This window comes from Carica papaya, chromosome 8 (assembly GCF_054855325.1).
Source record: "Carica papaya isolate Zhongbai chromosome 8, ASM5485532v1, whole genome shotgun sequence".
NCBI lineage: Eukaryota > Viridiplantae > Streptophyta > Magnoliopsida > Brassicales > Caricaceae > Carica > Carica papaya.
The window spans coordinates 30,869,799-30,893,007 of record NC_142316.1 but is presented as its reverse complement, the minus strand read 5'-3'; the positions used below and the strand labels follow the sequence as shown (position 1 = coordinate 30,893,007).

Sequence of the window (23,209 nt, the reverse complement as noted above, 5' to 3'; positions counted from 1 at the left end):
TGTAAAGCCGACTTTGTCCTCTGTAAAAGAGGTTCAACCAATCTTTAATTTTGTTTTGCAAGCATTTCTAGGCTACAAGGCGGAAAGTCTTTGAAATTAAAAACTTGGATTTATACTTTGGTTTATGTGTAGGAGTTATGGTTCCAAGTTAATATATTAATAAAATTAATGAAACGACAATTAATACATAACGCCTGATCCGATCATGTGATGATTTATTTCAATTTCATTTATGGCCTAAAAGAATTGTTACTTATAAAGGTGGTGTTTAAATAAATATGCATTTTAATCATCACATAATTATGATTAGTTAATTAAACTAAGGAGTGGAAAGAGTAAGGTAATTTATTAGGGAGAGAGGAAGATATTTTAGTTTTGGGATGCAATTAATGCGATCGAAAGGTTCTTGAGAAAAGCCAGAGAGGCTTATAGATCCAATATTTGGAAGCATATACATACATACATACATACATACATACATACATGTGTCACGTGGAGGGAGTAATGGTACAGCTATCTAACATTCCTCCCTCTTTGGTGATACATGTGACAAAACCAGCCATTTCCAGAGATAAGACCTTCCTCCCCCCCCCAACAAAATAATACACTCCCAACCTCCATTGTATTAATTTAATAATATTATATCGGGATGATATTTTACTTCGTTCCATCCATTTAAATTTTTATCTGATACCATTTTTTATTTTTGTTAATTAAAGTGTGGGTTTTGGGTTTAGAATTTTCAAAATTTGTTCTGTTATATATATATATATATATTTATATTTTTGCAAATATTCAAATTCAACTTAAATCTTAAATGGGTTTATCAATTCCACTTCAAATGAATTAAATTTATATATATATATATATAAAAACACATTTTATATTAACTCAAATCGAGCCTTTCCTTAAAAAATCTAAAATGGACCGGAGCTGGTTGGTTTGGATCCATCAGACAATTTCTCTTCGGTCATCCCTAGTTGAGCCAGTTCCTCACTCTTGCACACACACACATACATATATATATATATATATATATGTGTGTGTATATAAACTGTTAAAAAATGAATTGAAGGCTCATCTATAACATACAAAATGAAGCCCTTTAGGCCCAATCCCATAAGATTAGAGAAATTATAAACTACTTCACCACAACAAATGAGCTAACAAATTCTACAAGTTTGATTGGTTCAATTCATATTTTGTTAAGAAATAAAAAAAACAAAAAAAAAAACTATAACTACTATAATCATTACGTGTATAATGTCATTTTAGGATAAATTATATTTTGTAAAATTTATTTAAAATTATTCATTTAATTGTATTACGAAATAGAGAAATTTGATTCAAAAAATAAATAAATATATATTTTTTAAAAAAAAAACAAAAATAAATTCAGTTTTTAAGTATTTGCCGGGTCAGAGTGGAAAAGGGAAAAAGAAAGTTTTAAACTAAATTTTCTGTGATTAAATTTTGGAGTTCATGTATGCAACGGCATGCCCCATGCATAAAATTTCAAGAACAACAAAATTACGAAAATTATTTTTTATAATACCATTAATTTATATTTTCTAAAAATATATGTAGAGTTTTTTTAAAAAAAAAAATTAAAATTGATAGAAATCTATTAATATTTTTTCTGGAAAGGAAATTATATTTTTTGTTTTAATTTTTCATTTAGAAGAAAAATAAAATTAGACACGAAATAAAAATTGGAAAAAATAACAAAAATAACAAAAAAAAAAAGTCGAGGAGCATTGTTTGGCGTAGCGTAAAATTCAATGGGCGAATCGAGTATAAACTTTGACGCCACGTCATCTCCGAACTCATCCCTTTCACGATTTTGTCGAAAGTCAGGATTCCAGAGGGCATGCTAAACTTCCCGAACCAGGCGCGGGCCTTTCAATTCCTCCCAACACAAAACCCTGAATTGTCGTGTTCACACAATATTATATTACCAGTATATATATATATACACACACACACACACACGCACACACACACGTACATCCATTTCTTATTCTTTCTCCAAACTCAAATTCTCGTTCCCATCGTCTTCAATCTTTTCCTTTGTTGTTGGATTGAATTGCTTTTCGATTTCAAATATGTCGAATCCCGAGGAGCAGAAGCAACCGGAGCCCTCAGCGGAGGCTGCCGACGTGGAAAGTCAGAGAGGGAGCTGGACGGCGGGGTTCGGCGTGTCGGCTATCACGAGGAGATGGAAGAGAGAGGATCTATTGAAGAGAGGCTCTCTCGGCTTGAGAGGATTGGCTCTATTGTTCTCTCTGCTCGCTTTGATCATCACCGCTAGCAATAAGCACGGTCCTGGCCTCAATTTTGACCAGTACGAAGAGTACAGGTACATATAATTTTCGAATCCGACTGTTTTTCGTGTTTCTGGAGTTTTCCTTATTGTGATTTGATTTCATTTTGTAATGATTCTTTGTCAGGTATTTGTTGGCAATAGCGATTCTGTCAACGCTGTACTCAGGAGGGCAGGCATTGCGGCACGTCCACGAAATCTCGACCGGCAAACAAATGCTTGATCGACGAAACTCTTCTCTCGTCGACTTCTTCGGAGATCAGGTTGGTTCATCCTTTTTTTTGTTTTTCTTAAGAATCAATTAATGCAAATTAAAGTCAATTAGTTTGTTAAAATGTTAGTCAGCTCTGACATTTATTCCTTCGTTTCTGTAACTTGCTTTGTTTTAATCCTCTAGACTTGTCTAGTCTTTCATGGGTGTTTGTCAGTGTCAGAACAACGACACGGATCTTGATTAATACCTCTACTTTGTGTGCTTGGTTGACTTTCGAGTATAGAGGGAAAATATAACAGGAAGATAATGATTATTTGCACGAGGAAGATGTGGCCATGAGCGAGTTTAGATGTTAATTTGTTGAAGATTAGATGATGCATTTACAAGTTAAAAAACTTGGGCTAGGGAAAAGAAATAATAATATAAGCTATGTGGGTCTTTTATGGCCCCAAGGCAACCTCCCATACAGCTGTTCCACGCAATTTTGCTTGCCACTTCTCTCAAGTAGCCTTCTTGCCAACTCTGTTTTCTGAAAAGAATAAACATTTATGATAGAAATTTATACATTTTGTTACTGAGGTGAGATACATATATATATATTAAGTTATAATACAACATTCTAAAATGGAGATTGGAATCCATAGGAGAGAAGTATCAAAACATGTAGCTAAGAAATGATTAGTTGAAAAGAATAGGTTATTACATTAGAGAAGATGAAGCTTTTGAGTTAGGCCAATTAAATAATCTGTCTGAAATTATGAAATAAATTCTCCTTTACTGTAAGAGAATCTTACTAAGTAAGGAAATTTGGGTTATTGAGCTGCAGATTATAGCATACCTGTTGATATCAGCAGCATCTTCAGCAGTTCCCTTGACAAATAGGTTCAGAGAAAATGCAGACAACATATTCACTGATTCCTCAGCAGCGGGTATTAGCATGGCTTTCTTTGCCTTCTTCTCATTGGCACTGTCGGCACTCATTTCAGGATTTAAACTATCAACTCAGTCTTACATCTAGACATCAAAAGTTCTTTTCTTGTTAGTCATTCTTTTTTGTATTTAACACATTTCATTTTGAAACCTTACACGCACACAAACACACACACATACACATGATACCTTGTGTAAATTTACTTATTGAAATCGTATAAGTGCAGATTGTATTTGTGTTTTTCTTTTTCTTTTTTCTTTCTCAATGCCTTTCATTAGGTGTGTAATTGTTTACAATAAAAGGAATTTGTATTATAAGGTGCTCAGATTTTTACAGTTGCATCATGACTACCCTGTTCGTATACGGTATATACAAAAGGATAACCTGAAAAACAGAACATTACCAGGGCACCCTTTTCTTTGTTTTTAAATTTTATGGGGTTACTTGAACTCCAAAATTAATGGCTTCCATGATGCTATAAAATCCAGAATTTTCAAGACAAAATGACAAAAATTTGAGAAAGCATATGAGAAAAGCTATTGCAGAGTCTATGCAGAAGATAATGATGTTACAACTTTATGAAAATCTTTATTGAACTCTAAATTCAATTCCTAAGCTGTAAACCTTAGAATCTAACACAAAGATGAATGTCATGAGGCCAAGTCTGCCAAGATCAGAAGAGCCTAAAAACAATGAAAAAATTTAACTAATTTAATTTATATCAGTCAAGGGATATACACTAAATGTGCTTGATGACTTCCAATGTTTCCACTTTTGCTTCAGGATAGGAATGAATCGAGAAAGGAGTCGTCATCCCTGGGTTCTTCCTTAGCCCTGGGGAACACCGCTGCTGATTGTTGCGATTGATTCATGAATGACCCTGCTGGCTTCCCAAATCCTGAGAATCCAAAATTTACAGCATTCTGCAGAATTTCGAACGTGGTTGGTGCTTGAGTTGCTGGCCTCGCACTCTGAAGGGAGTTGGGGTAATTTAGGTGGTTGTTTGAGTGAGTGGCAACAACAGAAGGCCTGATTGGCATCGCCATGCTGCTGCTGTTGCTGCCATTTATCGAAGGTCTGTTCAACGTATAGCTGCTGCCACGAGCAGCTGGAACGTCATGGTTGTGCTTCCCTTCATAAGTGGTGATCACAGCTCTCACGTCTTGCGACGCTCGCTCTACATGTTTCCTCACTGGACATCCTACTGTTGTACATTTATAATAGCTCCTGTAGATAGTGTCCAAAATCACGGTAAACAAGTAAGTTTATAATGCTTAAGTTTTAAAAAAATTAAACATGCAGGCTGGCCAAGAAAGCGATAAAACGTAAATTAAATACCTTGGATTAGGATTTCCTTTAACTACTTTCTGTCCGTACTTCCTCCATCTATACCCATCATCAAGTATGTCAATATCACTTGTCGTCTGAACAACAATTCTTGGCTCTCTCACTGTTCTGCTTCCAGTGCCAATGATGCCCTCATTTTCCATATCTCCCTTCCTAGAAAAAGAGAAAAGACTATATAATCAAACTCGTTCATGAAATTTCATAACTCCACCTTACATAAATCAACAAAAGCTATCCTGGGCTTACCATCTTTTGGCCTCAGGTTCTGTGTCATCGTCCTCTCCTCCCAGGTTACTCATCGGTGATCCTTGCTCCAAATCATCCTCCCCCATTGAACCTGAAGTATCGTCGCGTATCATGAAAGAATCAGTCTGATGAGTGTCTAGCAAGCTGCCTGACTGATCAGAAATTTCAGAGTTATTGCATATTGAATGAGAGGAGGATCTTCTGGCTTGAGGTTTAGGATGATTATGACTTCCTTTATATACTATTTCAGTTATTTGACCATCCAAAGATCTCTCAACTTTCTTTTTTGTTGGGCAATTTGGGAAAGTACACTTATAGTAACTGCGAGGATTCTCACTTCCTTTCACTTGTTTCTGTCCATATTTTCTCCAGTTATACCCATCTTCTGCTCTCCTTTGCTCTCTCACATACTGACATGGTTGACTATTGTATTGGCTGAAACTGGACTGAGCACCGGCATTGCTGGATTGGAAAGGATTGATCTCCGTGGAGAAGCACTCAAGTGGAGCAAAATCTGATTTTGCTCCAGTCTTCCCCAACGAGAAATCATGCTGCTGCTGCTTTGTGGATTTATCAAAATTCCATATCTCTTCTTGTTTTTTAATTGATTCCTCCTGTTCATGAACATATTTTTCCAGGTTAGGTTGCAAAATAACAAAGGGTCAATATATTGACTATGAGTAGTTGAGTGCTACTTTTGGAGACTAATAAAAACAACCAACACTAGGCTGAAAACAGACAACAAAAGAAAAATAAAAGCAAAAGTGTTTCATATTTTACATGACAGTATCAAACTTTTGTGAATTTTTCAACAATCCCAACAAAACAATAAAGACAAATATATACACACACACACGCACACATATGTATTCTTCCTGAATTGAGACAAACGAAGGCCAGGAACAAACCGGGTGAAGTATATAAACAATTAAAATGATACATGAAGGGGATTGGAGAAACGTACCATAGAGACAACGTTGGAAGAAGATTGAAAGATGGGTGATGATGATGTTGTTGAATTAGGCTTTGGTTGGGTCTGGAAGGAGAAATCACCAAAGCTATTATCTTCTCTCTTGATGGTCTGTTGGTCATCGTCTCCAGAATTGCTCCTCCAGTTGAAAGTTTGACCAGCAAAAGCTCCGGTTGTAGGAGAAGCAAGCAGCTGATATCACAAATATAGCAAACACCCATTACAGACAACATCTAAAAAAATCCAAATCATAAAGCAGTAGGGAAGAAACTCACATTAGAAGCAGAGAAGAGAACAGGGGAGTCCAAGAAATCAGTATGGGTAAAAGCAGGAGTTGTGGCCAAAAACGACGAAGGAGAAACAGCGGGAGGAGAAAAAGGGAGGGAAGAAGGAGCAAGAGATTTGAACTTTGGGATTTCAACGGAAATTCTGTCAGTAAGTTGGTCAGAAACAGAGAGTCCCCATGTAATAGGGTTAGTGTTCTGGTTCGTATTGTCCATGCGCACAAGAGAAGAAGAAGAAGCCATGAATTGGGTGTCGGTTGATGATGCTAAAGAGAAGCTTGCATGGGAATTTGTAGAAGAAGAAGAAGAAGAAGATGCCATGTGAGGAATTAAAAAAGAAGAGAAAGTACGACAGAAGATTTAAAGAGAAAATGTTTTAGGGGGAGCATTTGTTGTTCATGCCCTCCTCTCCATGCTTCTTCTGAGAAGCTAAAAGAGAAGTTTGACCGTGGAAAATTACTTGCCGGTCAAACCTTGTGGCTTTGACTGGACCAAGGCTACATTGATACACAAGAAAAGAAAGAAGGTGGCTGGCTGGCTGGCTGGCTGGCTGGCTGGCTGGCGGTGGCTTACGCGGCTCCAAAGCAGCGCAAGCTCTGTATCGTATGAGTAGCCGTAGTTTGCCACGTGTCATTGTACTGTTCTCCTGGGCAACTGTTGCCTATCTGATAAACTATAATATTCTTTTTTTTTTTTTTTAGGAATATAAATTATAATATGCTTAGGATTTAGTTATAATAATAATATAAAATAATTAATGAATTTTAAAAAGGTTATTACATCCAACTATAGAATAAAAAGTTGTTCTGCCACAAGATCACTTTGGGGGCACAGCAAGGGGGACAGGGCTCAGGTCTTTTGTGAAAAGAACAACCGAATTAGAACTGAAATTCAACAGAAGACGGGACTGGTATCACTTCCATCAAATTAAAATTTAATTTATTAACGTTTATGCCTACAAAGTTCCTGTTGTCAATGAATTTAAAATATATATTATTTATAATTGTTAATATATTTTGATAAAAAATACTAATTGGTTCAAATTAAGACTCAGATTAAAATTGAATTGAAACAAAATCGAAAGTCTTTGTTCAGGAAAGATGTGGATTGATGATCCATACGACACAATTAGTTCATTGCATATCTAAATTGAACTCACTTGTCAAGTTCAGAACTGAATAATTTTCAGTTACAAAAATATTATTTATTTAGTTTATGCGCAGAGTTGAAGAGTCTTTCTAAAGAAATAATGATAAGAAAAAAATAATAATAATAATTGTATATTGCTAAAATTCAAGCACAAGTTTCTGTGCTCTGTACTATTAGTGTTCCTGTCAAATTCTAATAATCATATTATTGGCCACGCTTGATGTTTTAATCTGGTACTCAGTAACCAAATGTGAGACTTAATTACAAACTTTGCGTGACGTGGACTTAATTAATATTTAAAATTCAAACTAATCTAGTTTCAAAAGAAAATTTTAAATTAGTTTAAACCCCAAGTTAAAACCTCAAGGCCCATTTTAAGTTCATCCTAAGCCATTTCCAGTTTACCCAAAGATTAAATTCTGTTCAAATTTTCTCTTTAGCCCAAGAAAACCAAAAACAAAATCCAGCCCTAATTCCTTTGTATTCTTCTTCGGGCTGGACTTTATTTAAAACCCAGCCCAAGGCCCCTTTTCTCCAAAACGCTGCCGTTTTGGGAGGCGTTAAAACCCCCTCCCTCCTGCTTCGACAGAGTGGGAAAAGGAGATTGGCGCGGTTTTTTTTTTTTTTGTTTGTTTGTTTGTCCCCCTCCTCATTTGCAGGAAAAACAGAGGAGCAAGTGAACTGAGCAGGTAGTGCAATGATGGTGAAAGAACGATGGTTGATGATTCGACAAGACTCAACAATAAAGCAGGAACACGGAGACGCAGGAAGATGATAACGTGAAGAAAAAGGAAAAGGGAGTGACATGATTAGAGATCAGAGCGTGGCGACGAAGAAGAAAAGAAGACGAAGAACAGCGCGAACGGAGGGGAGCCACCAAGTCGGGTGAATTTGGTGATGGTTTCAGCTATAAATGGAGTCGAAACCAAGAGGGAGAGGAGGCGGAATGTTTTTGGGGAGAGAGGAAAACAAGTTTCAGAGAGAGGCTAAGCGTTTTTTAGAGAGAGAAAAAAAAAAGGGGGAGGATTTTCGAAGGAGAAGAAAATAGGGAAGAGAAAGGAAAAAAGGGATTGGAAGGGGTTTCCACATGCTGTTGGAATCAAAATCACTAATCATTATTAAGATTTTAGGCCAAACCCAGTTTAGGTCCAACTCAATCTCATTCTGATGGAAGCCCATTATTCTTGAGCACTGTTTGGGAAGAAGGAATGTCTGCGGACCAGCTGACTTACAAATATTCAACATTAATTTTACTTTTCAAAAAAAGAAAAGAAAAAGCACCCTTTTTTTTTTTTTATTAAAAAAAACCTGTTAGGCAGACATACCCTTCAAGATGGCTTAGGAGAGAGTTGATTATTTGTTCAATCTAGTTTTTTAAAGCATTAGATTAAATTTCACAAATAAAACTCCCACAGTATAAATGGCAAAATAAATAACGAATAATTCAAGAAGAAGCCTAATTAGTGCAAATATACGAAGAGAGTAATGAGAGATACGAAGAAAGTAATTTTGGCTCTATCCCAATTTGGACTTATTACTATTCCATTCCATGTTCTTAAGACAAATGAGACCAAAAAGTTCAAATTGGAATGAGCCAAAAAACTTGAAGACTTACATTTAATTTCTTCTACTAGTAGCCAGTCAAATAAAATAAAAACTACTACATATTATCAATATAAATAACACCCAATCTAGATTATTAAAAAAATATTTACTTTATTCTGATTTTAATTATAACTAAACTTTCAAATTTTAAATTACTTTTTTTTTTTTTTTATAATTGAATTATATAGAATTAGTTGATTAAAAATTAAGTGAGATAGTAACACAAAATAAGTTACAATCCAACACAATTTCTTGAAGTAGTAACCCCACCATCCACAACAAGATTGTGACCACTTACGTATTTCGATTCATCACTAGCAAGATAAAGAGCCGCTTCTGCAATATCTTTAGCCCTTAAAGTTGCTCCTTTCAAATTCCCAAGTCCCCTCACAAACTCCTCCATTTTCTCCACCTCTTCCTCGCATGGCATCCAGCATTCATCATCATCTTTACCCCCTTCTCTCCTCCACGCATTTACCAGCATCGACGTCGCCACCCCAAATGGTGAAATACAGTTTACCCTAATCCCGTACCGTCCCAGTTCGCACGCCGTGTTCTTCGTAATCCCAACAATGGCGTGCTTTGACGCCGTGTAAGCGTGCGGACCCAGACCGCCCATTACTCCTGCTACGCTCGCCGTCGAGATTATACACCCACCACCTCTCGGAATCATGGCTCGAGCCGCGTGCTTGATTCCTAACGCTACACCCTTGACGTTCACGCGCATCACGCGGTCGAACTCGTCGGCGTCGAAGTTGAGAATGGTCTTCCGGTGAGTTGACTGGTTTCCGAGTACTCCGGCGTTGTTGAATAGAATGTCGAGGCGGCCGTAACGAGAGATGGCGGTGTTGATTAGGTTTTCGACGTCTGGTTCTGAGCTGACGTCGCAGCGGACGAAGGTGACGGAAGGGGAAAGTGAGTTGGCTAGGGCGGTTCCTGAAGCGTCGTCAATGTCGCCGATCAGGACTTTGGCTCCGTGTCTGGCGAATAATCTGACGGTGGCTTCACCGATCCCTCTGGCACCGCCTGTCACGATAGCAATTTTTCCTTCCAACCTATATTTAATAAATATATTTTTTAAATTAGTAGCCTCACAAGTTACAGCCCATTTTCTTGGAGCTCGAACAAAAGTTATATGAAAAAAACCATCACGGTACAAGTTTCGAAGAATAAAAGGTGCTAGTTCCAGAGCTTTAATATATATATATATATATGTGTGTGTGTGTGTGTATATATAAAACCAATATATTCAAATAGTACATACCTTTTGGGAGATGGGGGAGGAGTGTTATCTCTTGGTAACATGTGAATGGCTTGAAGGGTCTGATCTGTTATCAACTGAACAGGCATGACCTGAATAATTCTTTTAAAAAAAGTTGTAGTCCGAAGAGGATGAGAGAGATATAGAGATACGTATAGAGAGAGAGAGAGAGAGAGAGAGAGAGAGAGAGATTGATGTTGATGAGCGCAAGTAATGTTGTATATATAGGCAGCGAGAGAGAGAGAGAGAGAGAGAGAGAGAGAGGGGGGGGGGGGGGGGGGGGGGGCAAGTGGGGTTTTGCGTAAGTGAGCTGGTCTCTGATTACAAGGTAAGTTGCTAAGAAGTCTCCCTTCGAACTTTCATCTGCTTTCGTATATTAATTGTATTAGCTGCTAATATTAGTCAAACACAGTCAATATCTATACACCCACTTCACACATTATTGATGGCAGATTTCCAACTCCAAACTGCAAATCAATCTAATCTGTAAACAAGCAGCCCACTAAATTCTGGACTTGCGTTGAAAAAAATAGGGTTTTTCACATCATAATACTTTATTAACGAATTAACAAAACTATAATAATTAATTTAATTTTCTGTCTCAATGAATTCCTACAAGTTTAATAAAAAGAATATCTTATATCGGATAAATTTTTTTAATTAAAATAATCAAAATAAAATAATATCTCCTTGTCATTTTTTATGCATTTCAAAAATCATTATACATCTTAAAAATAAATAAATATACTCCGCGGAATTTAATTTTAACATTTGGGTCCTGGCAGTTGAAGTTATAAGATGGGAGGTGACAAAATTCAACTGGCCTAATTACAGTGTTCTTAAATTCTACTTTTCAAGTTAAAAAAAGACTGAAGCAACTTACGAGGTGGGCTTTCCAACCTTCTTTCTGAAATTATGAATAAAAAGCATCAAGTATGTTTTAGTTAAGATTCTGTATTATGTGTTATTGTTAAAAATATACAAGCGTTGTGTAAACGATGAAATTTATTATTTTTTATAGCCAGCGGAATCTATTTATTCACACTAAGAAGATATCTTCTCTTCTATAATATATATATATATATAGAGAGAGAGAGAGAGAGAGAGAGCCAGTTTAAATTTTAAAGTTGAAAATACTGAGAGTGTATTGTTTATCTGATGCTTTAAACTTAAATGAGATACGCATCGCAGCCCCATATCCTGAGATATGCATTTCTGTCAAAAGCCAGACTGGCTACGGTGAGAGAGTATCAACTTTGCATTGGATTTCGGTCAATAAATAATTCAACGACCAACTCAACACAAACTGAGAGTCAAACAAAAATATAGCATTTGGTCACTCCCCTTGTATTAATTATTTGGATATGTAATATTCTCTACTCTTTTATATGCAGATATATATATATATATATATATAGAAAATACATATATGCTATTCTAAGTTTATGTAGTCTTGATTGGTTGATTATATTTGTTTTTCATACTCAGTAGTTGAGGAACTTTATGTTACTACAACTAATACGAATTCTACAAGTAGGAAAACCAAATGACCGAATCCCAAATCTGACAATAATTCACTTCTTAATTCCTTTGATTATGTGTTATGGATTAGCTAATCATATTTTAAGTAAACTTTAGTTGATTATTTGATAAGATGCTAATGGAGTTGTATGTGGACCGTTAAGTACAAGTTGTCTCTTTTGTTTAAGAATTAACAATGTTATTTAGACTTATTTTATACTTTCATGGTATTTTATTGATTATATGTTTGTTATGAACTAATTAAATTGTTTCTTCTTTCTTTATTCATTGCTTTTGAATTTAATATCGATTGAATAAATACTAAAGAATAATTCACTTTATGCTCAGTGCTGTTTCTGATTTAATACTCAATTTTGAAATGAGTTTCGCTATAACTACTGCCTCTCTTTTCTTATATCAATCAATCTAACACTTTCATATTAAAAAAAAATAATGTTATCATGATTTTATAATTCAAGAGCAGAACCTCATCAACTCTCGCATGGTTAGTAGATAATGATTGATTGCAATTTCCATTATTATAGCAGCTGATTCTACATACTTTGATTATATCATCTAGTTAAGAAAATCAACAAGTTGTTCTTTGAGTGAATCAAGCTGGACACTTCACAACTTTTGTTTTTGATATATATTCTGATAACAAGGAGTTACAAATTTATAGAGCATGGGCTGCTCTTTGCAAAAGGAGTCGATCAGCACAAGAAAGGAAACAAACAAGAAAACATCCTTGCAGAGGATCAAAATAAAAAATACAGAAAATAAAAAAGACATTAGAGAGGCATGCATGAAGGGACAATCACGGTTCTTCTTTTTCCAGTTATCAGCCATGCATTCTTTATCATGAAGGTTAGTGCTGAGTTGGATGGCTGAATAGGATTATTTGCCGATTTGGACAAATTTGCACACTTGGTTGCTTTGGATTGCTGATGGTGGCAATCACAGAACATAACAACATTCTTCGTATTCCTCCTCAAACTTGTCAAGGGAAGCAGTCGCCGAGTGAGACCAAGTTTACCTCTGAAATACTTGATTTATGATTGTGATAGTGTTTTGGCGAAGCAGTCTGTAATCCGATCACAAGAAGACACATAAATAATGTCAAGAACTCCTCTTAACACTTTGTCACGAAGGATGTGGACATCTACTTCAATATGTTTAGTTCGTGAATGAAAAACTGAATTGCTTACAAGAGTTGTGGCACTCATGTTGTCACACCAAGCGATGGAGGTTTATGGAATGACAAAGTTTATTTCTTTGAGCAAGGACAGAACCAAGCAATTTCACAAAATAAGTGAGCTAGAGCCCTGTATTCAGATTCTGCACTTGATCTTGAGACAACATTCTACTTCTTTGAGCTACAAGATACTATATTGTCTCCAAAATAGACATAATAACTAGAGGTTGAACGTCGATCATATTTTGAGCAAGCCCAGTTGACATCAGAGTATCCAACAATGCTTAATCTATCACTGGGTTTGATGTGAAGTCCGATTTCAGTCGTTCCTTTCAAGTATCTAAGATCTCTCTTCAGTGTAGTTATTTGAAGATTGGTCGGGTTTTCCATAAATTAAATGAGTTTGTTAACGATAAAGGAGATATCCAATCTTGTATGAGTCAAGAATTAAAGTGAACCGACTATTTTCCTGTAAGGAGTAGGATCAGATAACTCTTGTCCTTCCTCTGCAGATAGATTACTTTCAACGACTGTCAAGGTCGAACATGGTTTAAAAGAATGCATATTGTTTCATTTGAGGAGTTCTTCAGTGTATTTTGTTTAAGTGAGGAAAAGTTCAGTTTCATCACGCGTTGCTTTAATTATGAGGAAGAGATGAAGCTCACCTAAGTCCTTTAGTGCAAATAAGGTATGGAGTTGACTAATACATCTCTGTATTCTTTTGGGCTCTTTTCCTGTCACAATTATATGGTCAATGTAAATTAATATGAAGATTTTAGTGACTGCAGTAACAAGGAAGAAGAGTGAGTTCTCTGCTTGAGAATTTTTGAAGCCTCATTTGAGTAAAGTGGATTTGAGCTTATCAAACTAAGCTCTTGGCGCTTGCTTGAGTCCATAGAGTGATTTGTTGAGTTGACAGATATGATTAGGATGTACAGAGTCTTAAAATCCTTTAGGTTGCTTCATAAACAATGTTTCTTTCAATTCCCCATTTAGGAAGGCGTTATTCACATCTAATTGTTTGATGCGCCATCCATTTGAGACTGTCAAGCTCAGTATAACTCTGAGACTTGACGCCTTAATCACTGGGTTGAAGGTTTGATGAAAATCAATTCTGGGTGTTTGATGAAATCTTTTAACAACTAACTTGGTTTTACACCATTGAAAGCTACCATCTGCATTTATTTCGATCTTGTAGACCCGTTCTTTTTCGACAAGATTCATTTCAAGATGATAGGGTACCAATTTCCAAGTTTGGTTGTTGTTGAGAGCGGTCATTTCTTCTTCTATTGCTGATTTTCATAAGAGATTGTTGATTGTTTTTGCGACTAAAGTGGGTATGCTGAGATTATCTTTTTTTGTTGCACTGAACAATTGGAAGTCCTGTGATAAGTTTCTCAGTCTAAATATTTTGACTTGAGCTCTTATCATCATCTGGTGCCTAGGAGGTTTAGTTAAAGTTTCATCTGTTTACAGTTCTTCTTCTTCTATTTGATCATGCGGTATCATGCTTTGATTGATAGGAGACTGAGGTTAAATTTAAGGCATGTTATTCTCCATTGTGTTGTTTGCAGGGACAAAATCTGAGTTGCTCAAGTAGTGTGGAGGTGATGACTCGGCCACAAGAGAAGATGTTGGTGTTACTTCAAAGGTATCTCTGCTGCTTGAGCTCCCAAAAGAATGTGAGACTGGTGGGAAGTAAGAGGACACATTAAACCATAATGGCAGTGTAATTCTATAGTGTACTTCAGGGTGATGTGTGTTTGTGAAGCCATGATGAAAAGGAAACTCTAACTCATTAAAAAAAACATTTCTTGACACATAAATTTTTCCCGTTGAATTGGGGTACTTATATCCTTTGTATAGAGGACTGTACCTGAAAAAGACACATTTTGTTGAGTGAAGGGAGGACTTGTGATTTTGATATGGTCTTAAGCAAGAAAAGTAGGCACAACCAAAGGTTTTCAGTAATTTGTAGTCTAGGCATTTATGATACAATTTTTCAAGAGGTGAGGTATGATTTAAAGTGGGTGTAGGAATTCTATTTATGAAGAACACAACTATTTCAAAGGCATCAAGACAATACCTGATTCAGCAAAGAGTGTGAGGCATGTTTCGGCTATGTGTCGATGTTTCCTCTCAGCTTGTCCGTTTTAAGCTGAAGAGAAATGGTAAGAATATCTAATTTTTATCCCATTATTTTGGAGTGTTTGTGTTAAGGCAGTGAACTCTCCCCCCATATCTGACTCAAGACATTTTATTTTTCTTCCAAATTAACTCTCTGTTTGTTGTTTGAAGAGGGTAAAGGCTTGATGAACGTCAAATTTTTGTTTAAGTGGATAAAGCCAGATAAAGCGGTTGAACTCATCTATAAAGATCACATAATATCTATGGCCCGAAGGTGCAGTGAGAAGAGAAGGTCCCCAGACATTAGTGTGAACTATTTCGAAAGAAAATTTAACATGTGAAGAAGATAGAGAGTTAAAAAGAGAATGAGACTTGCTCAGTTGACATACATCACAAAAGAAGCTTTCATTGAATTTAAAGGGTTCATTACATGATTTTAAGATACTAGTTAGAGTTTTTAGTTATGGGTGTCCTAGTCTCCTATGCCATATTTGTAGTTTTTTTTACTCAGGGGATCAATACTGTCATTTTTTTTTGCTAGTGATCAAGGCTTGAGAAAGAGGATGATGAGAGGTAGTCGGTTTCGAAGAGCCCAAGAAGTACATACCATCTTTAAGCTTCCCCAGCAACAGCACCTTCCTAGTGGCTTTATCCTTCACAAAACAATAGGATGAGCTAAAGGTTACTTCAATATTGTTAGAAGAGGTGAGCTGAGAAACACTCAAAAGATTTTTGTTGATTTGAGGTACATGTAACACTTTATTTAGTGCTAATTTTTTGTTGTTGAATGTGTAAATGTTTGTCTTACCGATGTGCTTGACATACAATTTCTCACTATTTTCAATCATTAGGCTTTCATTTCGTCCATAAGCTTGTTTGGATTGCAGAATGTTTGGGTCATCTGTGACATGATTGTTGGCACCGCTGTCGGCATACCACACTGGATTTCCGAAGCTGGCTTCAGTGGAGACAAAGAAGGCTAAGTTTTGATGAATCTTTGTGGAGTTTTCAGGAACGGCTCCCATGTAGTTTCCATCATAACAATAGTAGTAGTGAACAACAATATGCTCGATTTTACTGCATACTTGACAAATCAGTCTGGAGTTGCCTTCGTTTATTCCTCTTTTTCTTGGGTTATAGCGACCTCCTCTATTAAGATTATTGTTTCATCCTCCTCTATTGGTCGATTGGGAAATGAGTTTTTGATGATTTTTGTTGCTTATGATGTTGGAGAAATTTGTTGATGATCTACCGAGGCTGAGATTTGCCGTTGTAGAGTTGAGTTGTTTAAGCCTCCTTTTATAAGTTAGCAGCATGGACTGGAGCTCTACCCAGCTTATGTTTTCTTTCTCTGTCATTTGACATATTAGCGGGTTGTATTCGAGGGAATTCAGGCCAGCAAGTACTTATGAAACAAGATCTTCCATTATTACGAGATGACCTGCTAGAGCAGGATTATCTGATATGTTCTTTGTGGCCTTCAGGTATTCTTCCATTTTTAGGTTTCCTTTTTGCATTTTAACAAATTCTCTTTTGTAGTAGATTACATTTGCTCTTATTTTGATTGCGAATAGATCACTGATGGCATCCCAAAGAAGTTTGGAGGTTGGATACCTCATTAGTTTTGAAGCTACATTGGTTTCGATTAAGCTATAGAGCCACCTGAGTAGCATTTGATCTTGGGCGAACTAATCTTCGAAGTTGGAGTTTATTGTTATTTCTACTTCAGAGCTCCCTTCCACCACTTTTTCTGTGTATTCAAGTAGACTTGGTTTGGCTTCTGTGATGAAGCCTTCGAGTTTGTTCCCACAAATGATTGGGAGAACCATATTTTTCCGAAAAAAGAAGTTGTCATGGTTGAGCTTCAGTGTACACACAGAGCCCATTACATTGCTGGGCAATGTTTGAATTCTTTGAGGTTTTGGGTTGAAGGTAGAGGAGTTATTGTTTTCTCCGACCATATTAATGGATTTGATACCAAGTTAAGAAAATCAACAAGCTATTCTTTGAGTGAATCAAGCTGGACACTTCACAACTTTTGTTTTTTATATATATTCTGATAATAATGAGTTACAAATTTATAGAGCATGGGCTGCTCTTTGTAAAAGGAGTCGATCATCACAGGAGAGGAAACAAACGAGAAAACATCCTTACAGAGGATCAAAACCGAAAATGCAGAAAATAAAAAGGACATCAGAGAGGCATGCAGGAAGGGACGATCACGGTTCTTCTTTTTCCAGTTGTCAGTCATGCGTTCTTTGTCTTGAAGGTTAGTGCTAAGTTGGATGGTTGACTAGGATTGTTTGCTGATCTGAACAAGTTTGTACACTTAGTTGCTTTGGATTGCTGATGGTGGCAATCACATAACAGAGCAACATTCTTCACATATCTAAACTTATTACAAATAATATATTATTTTAAAGTATAAAGACGAATATAGACAAATATATTATAATTATCTTACTATTTTTATGTAGTAGTACTAGATAGTTAGAGAGTTCTATCCTTATTCTTTCTAACTACTATGAGGTAATATAATTCTAAATTATTTTCTTCGAACATTACTAACTACTTATAAGAGCAGTAGATTCTACTTGTTTAAAACCATAATCATCAATTATGTCAAACTGTACTGCTTTACTCAAAAGCAATACCCTCATGTTACAAAATTCATCCTTTTGGTTCCCACATCCGTCTACAGAAGTGTAGCCCAAATGGTGCCCAAACATGCTCTCATGTGTTAAGTTGGACTACAACCTACATCTCAACTCAAGTGCAACCCACTCTATTCATTTCAACAAAGAAGACACTCTTACATCAATAACCAACTTAATCAAGCATAACTTGGTTTTATTAAATTGACACAATCTTTTGTCAACCAGGTTACCTATTTTTTGAGCCAATTTAGATCTATTCAAACCCACTCCTACAGTTCTTGACCTTATTAAGTTCATATTTGTTGCCGAATCTGTCAAATTTTGATTCTACAGTGAAGTTTCAAGTTTTAACTCTCTAGGTCTTATGTTGTAATTTTTTTCTCTCTTTATATATATTATTGAAGCTTATTAACGTATTTCTTTATCCTATAATTATCATAACTAAAGTGATATATATATATATATAAACTATCTTACTTGGTTTAAATCTCTTGGAAGAGGAGGAAGACAATACCATTTTGTCATCAAGTTAATATCTTATATTATTTTTAATAACCTTCTATTTATATAAGAGAGTTAGTATTTAATTATAAACAAAAAAGTTCATACTTTTTTAGTGCCAATTTATAAATTTATAAAACCTTAGGGTACGTGCATGTAAAGGTTTATTGACTGACTTGTCTTAATTGCATGGTCATATTCGTATATATTGTACTCTATATATAGAGATATATATATATATATATATATATTATACATTACGTGTGTGCATATATAATATATAAATAGTGTCCAGAGAATATATTCTCCAATGAGGAGAGGATGAAAAATGAAAAATGCCAAATCCATTCACCTCTACATATATATAGCATCCCATGTAATATGTCAACCAAAGATTCTATCAAAAATAATATCAGTACTCTAATTATAAAATTTATTTTTTAAAAAAAAATTATACAATTCATTAATTTGTAATATATGTACATTATTTTTTATATAAAACTAATTAATTTATATACATATATATAAATTAATAATTAGGGTCTTTAATGTTACAATACTCTGATTAATTAGTCGTGTGTTTGTTTACATTAATACAATGCATATAAAACTACCATACTATTTATAAGTGTTAGATTTTTCATGCAAACATGCTAAATTATGAGGCATCTATAAATTATTTAAAATTATATGATGCTAAAAAGAGTTTTTCAATTTATATACATATAGTTATTACTATAAAGACGACCGACACAGAATTATATGCTTGTATATATATAATCAAAATATTCCACCACTTCCTTTTTGTTTTTTCTAAAACTTTTCTTTGATAATCTAATTAAGAAAATGACACGTTCTAATTATAAACTTGAGGTATCTACAAAGCTGATAATTTGCTTAAACATTAAGGTTCATTTCCTATATGAAATATATATATATATATATATATACACACACACACACATATGAAAAATGGAGTTGTATGTGTATTGTATTAAATAATTAAAGAATAAATGATTTTCTTCGAAAATGAAAATAATGTTCTAAAATTTTGTTGTCAACTCTTTTCGGTGTAACAAATTTATATAATTTTATAAATAAAGTGCATACAAATTAATAACATAAAAACTACAAACCTTATGTGCCAACTTAACATAATTTTTAATCTTTTGCAAATTTAGTACTATTTGTAGTTCTTATTTTGTGCATAACCGACCATGAAACTATATACATAGCCTCAAAGTAGTTTGATACGATTACATTCTGAATTTATTTATTTTAAGTCAAGTAAAAACGAATTAGTAAACTTTTAAAGCTTATTTAAAAATACCAATTTAAAAATTAATTTTACTAATGACTAAATAACATTATGTATAAAAACTTAAGGTATGATATCAAGATAGAATTAAGATTTTTAAATATGCATATAATAAGATAATCATAAAAGTCATGTGACAAGTTATAAATACATGAAATTGCTTCGTCGTTTTCTATTGCTACTAACTCTCTTGTTCTCCAACGTCCTCCCTTGTTCTCTACTAACTCTTTTTTCTTCAAAAGCTTTGGTCTTTATGAAGGTAAAGAGTGTTCTTCAAGAGGGAATATCAAATTGAATTTGTGATGACGATTGCATTGATAATTTTGAGTATTTTACCATGTTATAGGATGATTTTGATTCTTAAAGTTCTTCAATCATAAATTTTTTAAATACGAAGAAACATTATTCAAAAGCATAAATTAGTATTCAATGATTCAAATTGAAGATAAAAATTATTTTAATAGATATAGATATAAAAGAAAATATCATGTCTTTATATCTTAAGATGACAGTGATTCTTTTCACATTGGTACCTTTAAGTTACTTGATAAAAATAATAATAAATTAAATAAATTTTTTATTTATTAAGAAAAAGGTTGTCATTTAAAGGCTTAAAGAAGACCAAAACACTAGCTTCAAATTTATAGTAAAAGATGGGGGTTTTCATTGCTTTAGAATCTAATCATTCAACTGTAGTACAAATTTTAAGTCTTATTCAGAATATTAGATATAACGGTCCGGAACTTAAAATGAAATAAAATCATAAATTAAGTATGGAAGCGAAATAATAGAGTTTAGTGTTTATATTCTTTACACAATAATTTAGAATGCCTAATAGGACTATGAGAATGATAATTTTAAAAAAAAAATTACGAAAATTAAGGAAATAAACAAAAAGTCAATAACTGAGTATCTTAGAATGACATTCACTAGCTTCTGAAGGGAGTTCGGGTGGTGAGCTTCTTCACAACCCTCTAGTTGATCGAGATCAGATTTTGGTCCTCTTGATCTGAAATAGTTATTGAAATAGTGAGTTACACTAACTCAGTAAGAATATCATACTACTCACTGATACAGAAACTAAATGTTGGTAAAAATTATAAAAATAACCAATGGAGCTCTTGATTTAAGTAAATTTATTTATCATAAAGAAAAATATTTATTGCACATATTTACTGTTACGAGATTTTCAAAATCGATCTATAGAAATAATAACTCAAATAACATACCAACTTCATTTTTGAGTAAGCAATAAACACCACTTTTCTTTTTTTATTTGTCTACTGATATCCTTGGAGGCCCATAGAGGTGTCATACTACGCGTGAACTAATATTTAACATTTTCAACTAACTAACCATCTCCATACTCTATTTGGTATGAGCGCCAAAAATATCATCCCTCAATACTCCATCTGATATAAGGGTGAATTGGGCCGTCCCCATACCCCATGCGATATGATGGTGAATTGGGTTGTCCCCATACCCCGTTCGGTATAAGCAGCAAAAATACCATCCCTCAATATTTCGTCCGATATGAGGGTGAATCGGGTCGTCCCCATAACCCGTCCTATATGAACGCTAAAATACTAATCCTTGATACCCCATCAGATATGAGACAACGTTCAAGGTAGGGTTCCCTATGTACCCGATCCGTCCACCATCTCTCAGGATATCCAGTAAAGCTACCATTTATTAATTTACATGACTAATCAATTTTTCGTTTGCATATTAATTACAAATTTCACAAACTAATCGTAAATTACGTAAAACAAGCAATATATATATTAAGGAAGCACAATTGAATCAATTAATCAATCCAGTATATCATCATATATTTGATATATTTAAAACTGTAAATTCAAAAATCAGTTAAACAGGACAACAGATAATTGACTAACCAATTTCTAGCTTCATTGGTAACCTGTAATGTAACACCAAAAAAAAAATTATTATTATTATTTTTTAATTTATTTTAATTTATATTAGAATTTTAGTTTAATTTTGTATATATTTAATTTATAAGGTTTTAATTTAATTTAAATTAATTTAATTTAATTTAATGAAAATAAAAATAATGGTAATGATAAAATGGGGTAAAGTTATTTTTGGATTTAATTAAAATTGATTTTAGAAAAAAATGGTGAAAATTTGGATTATGGGGGTGTTTTTGAAAAGAAAATTGGAAATCGGGGGTCAAAACGTAATTTAGAAAAGTTGTGCCACGTCAGCAGCCCAGTCAGCAGTCCCGGCCAACCAGGACACGCCGCGTGGTAAGGAACGCTGACACGGGATGGAGCCACGTGGGCGATCCACGTGCGCGCGATCGAACGGCCCAGATCCGTTCCCGTGCGCACGGACGGCCCAGATTCAATCAGGCACGGACGGCCCAGATCGCATCGTGATGGACGACCCAGATTTAATCCCAAATAAATCGCGATCGGACGGTCCAGATTAAATCTTGATGGACAGTTGAGATTAAAAGGAGAAGGGTATAAATAACCTCACCCACACCCGATCACAAACCCTAGCCGCCAGTGCCTTGCCGGAGAAGAAGAACCAAATGCCGGAGAAGCCACCACCGCCGGTAAGTCTCAATTTTTCGTAATTTTTTGGCCCACCGAGGGCCCTAGAGTTGTTTTATCGTAGTGACCAATGCAAGTTTGATCGAATTCGGCCGAAAACGGCCAACCCGCGGCGGATCGCCGCCGTACCGGAATTTTGATATTGGCTGAAAGGGGCCCTAAGTCTGATTTGAGATTTTTTGGGACACGTGCAGGTACCGGTAGGGCGTTTCAATTTCCCAGAAAGAATTCAAAGAGTTTAGGGACAGCCTATAGGCGCACTGTAGGGCTAATTTCAGACCCCAAAACAAGTAAGGATCTCTCACCCTACCTCCTATCACGACATTAAAGCTTCATAAATAATTCAACAGTATTTTGTGACCTTATAGATATGTATAATTGATTGAGGTTGCCAATGGAGCCCGAATCTGATACATTATTAGTCAGTTGTTATTTGATCTATTTTTCAGTATTAAATGCAGTATGATATTTGATGTATTTATTTTATAGTCTCGTATGCATGAATCATGATTTCTTTTATTATGGTTTGTATTATGGTGAACCCGATACTGTGTTGTCTTATTTGGTGTCAATTACTGGTTTATATGTTTGTATATGATTGGATGATTGAGACCAAGAAAAATGGCAAAAAGGTTATGTGAATTGATAAATGGATAATGTGGACAGTCTGACTAGATATCCTAGGAGATTGTGCATGAACTAAGTCTGTAGGGAACCCTAATGGGAACGTGGTTTCTCATACCGAACGAGGTATGGAGACCTTATGTGTTTTGGCGGCCATACTGAACGGAGTATGGGGACGGCCCGTTTCACCCTCATACCGGACGGGGTATTGAGATTTATGGTTTTGGGGCCCATACTGGACGGGGTATGGGGACGGCCCTGGAATCAGGTTATTAATATTAATGGTTCACGTGTAGCGGGGACCCCCTATGGATCCCCATGGATACTAGTAGGCTGGTAAAAAAGGAAATTTAT

The 23,209-nt window shown here is 35.0% G+C and overlaps 3 protein-coding genes across 4 annotated transcripts; 1 reads left to right on the top strand and 2 right to left on the bottom strand.

Annotated features, from left to right (window-relative positions):
- Positions 1 to 1,852: 1,852 nt before the first annotated feature.
- On the top strand, positions 1,853 to 3,809 carry LOC110822752 (CASP-like protein 4B1). Its single transcript, XM_022052943.2, has 3 exons — positions 1,853 to 2,359; positions 2,451 to 2,586; positions 3,364 to 3,809. Exons 1-3 carry the CDS (start codon positions 2,106 to 2,108, stop codon positions 3,553 to 3,555), a joined length of 582 nt encoding a protein of 193 aa, XP_021908635.1. The 5' UTR covers positions 1,853 to 2,105; the 3' UTR covers positions 3,556 to 3,809.
- Positions 3,810 to 4,031: 222 nt separating this feature from the next.
- On the bottom strand, positions 4,032 to 6,724 carry WRKY33 (WRKY DNA-binding protein 33). 2 transcript variants are annotated; one of them, XM_088210199.1, is made up of 5 exons: positions 6,307 to 6,724; positions 6,026 to 6,223; positions 5,062 to 5,675; positions 4,807 to 4,986; positions 4,032 to 4,695 (listed from the first exon to the last, which is right to left on the bottom strand). In XM_088210199.1, the coding sequence occupies exons 1-5, from the start codon at positions 6,634 to 6,636 to the stop codon at positions 4,248 to 4,250; spliced, it is 1,770 nt and encodes a 589-aa protein (XP_088066325.1). In that variant the 5' UTR covers positions 6,637 to 6,724; the 3' UTR covers positions 4,032 to 4,247. The 2 variants fall into 2 exon arrangements, with proteins under 2 accessions (XP_088066325.1, XP_021908634.2); XM_022052942.2 differs by having other exon boundaries at positions 4,807 to 4,968; positions 6,307 to 6,721.
- A 2,183-nt stretch (positions 6,725 to 8,907) lies between these two features.
- On the bottom strand, positions 8,908 to 10,518 carry LOC110822803 (short-chain dehydrogenase reductase 2a-like). The gene is made up of 2 exons (XM_022053017.2): positions 10,334 to 10,518; positions 8,908 to 10,124 (listed from the first exon to the last, which is right to left on the bottom strand). The coding sequence occupies exons 1-2, from the start codon at positions 10,417 to 10,419 to the stop codon at positions 9,302 to 9,304; spliced, it is 909 nt and encodes a 302-aa protein (XP_021908709.2). The 5' UTR covers positions 10,420 to 10,518; the 3' UTR covers positions 8,908 to 9,301.
- Between the last annotated feature and the right edge of the window lie 12,691 nt (positions 10,519 to 23,209).

What these genes read in the sequence shown, in the direction of transcription:
- LOC110822752 (XM_022052943.2), top strand. Translation starts at nt 2,106, where the DNA reads ATGTCGAATCCCGAGGAGCAGAAGCAACCGGAGCCCTCAGCGGAGGCT. An exon ending in GACCAGTACGAAGAGTACAG is followed by an intron (nt 2,360 to 2,450) that starts GTACATATAATT and finishes ATTCTTTGTCAG; the next exon opens with GTATTTGTTGGCAATAGCGA. An exon ending in TCGACTTCTTCGGAGATCAG is followed by an intron (nt 2,587 to 3,363) that starts GTTGGTTCATCC and finishes ATTGAGCTGCAG; the next exon opens with ATTATAGCATACCTGTTGAT.
- WRKY33 (XM_088210199.1), bottom strand. Translation starts at nt 6,636, where the DNA reads ATGGCATCTTCTTCTTCTTCTTCTTCTACAAATTCCCATGCAAGCTTC. An exon ending in TTCTCTTCTCTGCTTCTAAT is followed by an intron (nt 6,224 to 6,306) that starts GTGAGTTTCTTC and finishes TTGTGATATCAG; the next exon opens with CTGCTTGCTTCTCCTACAAC. An exon ending in AAAGGAAATCCTAATCCAAG is followed by an intron (nt 4,696 to 4,806) that starts GTATTTAATTTA and finishes CACTATCTACAG; the next exon opens with GAGCTATTATAAATGTACAA.
- LOC110822803 (XM_022053017.2), bottom strand. Translation starts at nt 10,419, where the DNA reads ATGCCTGTTCAGTTGATAACAGATCAGACCCTTCAAGCCATTCACATG. An exon ending in CCTCCCCCATCTCCCAAAAG is followed by an intron (nt 10,125 to 10,333) that starts GTATGTACTATT and finishes TATTAAATATAG; the next exon opens with GTTGGAAGGAAAAATTGCTA.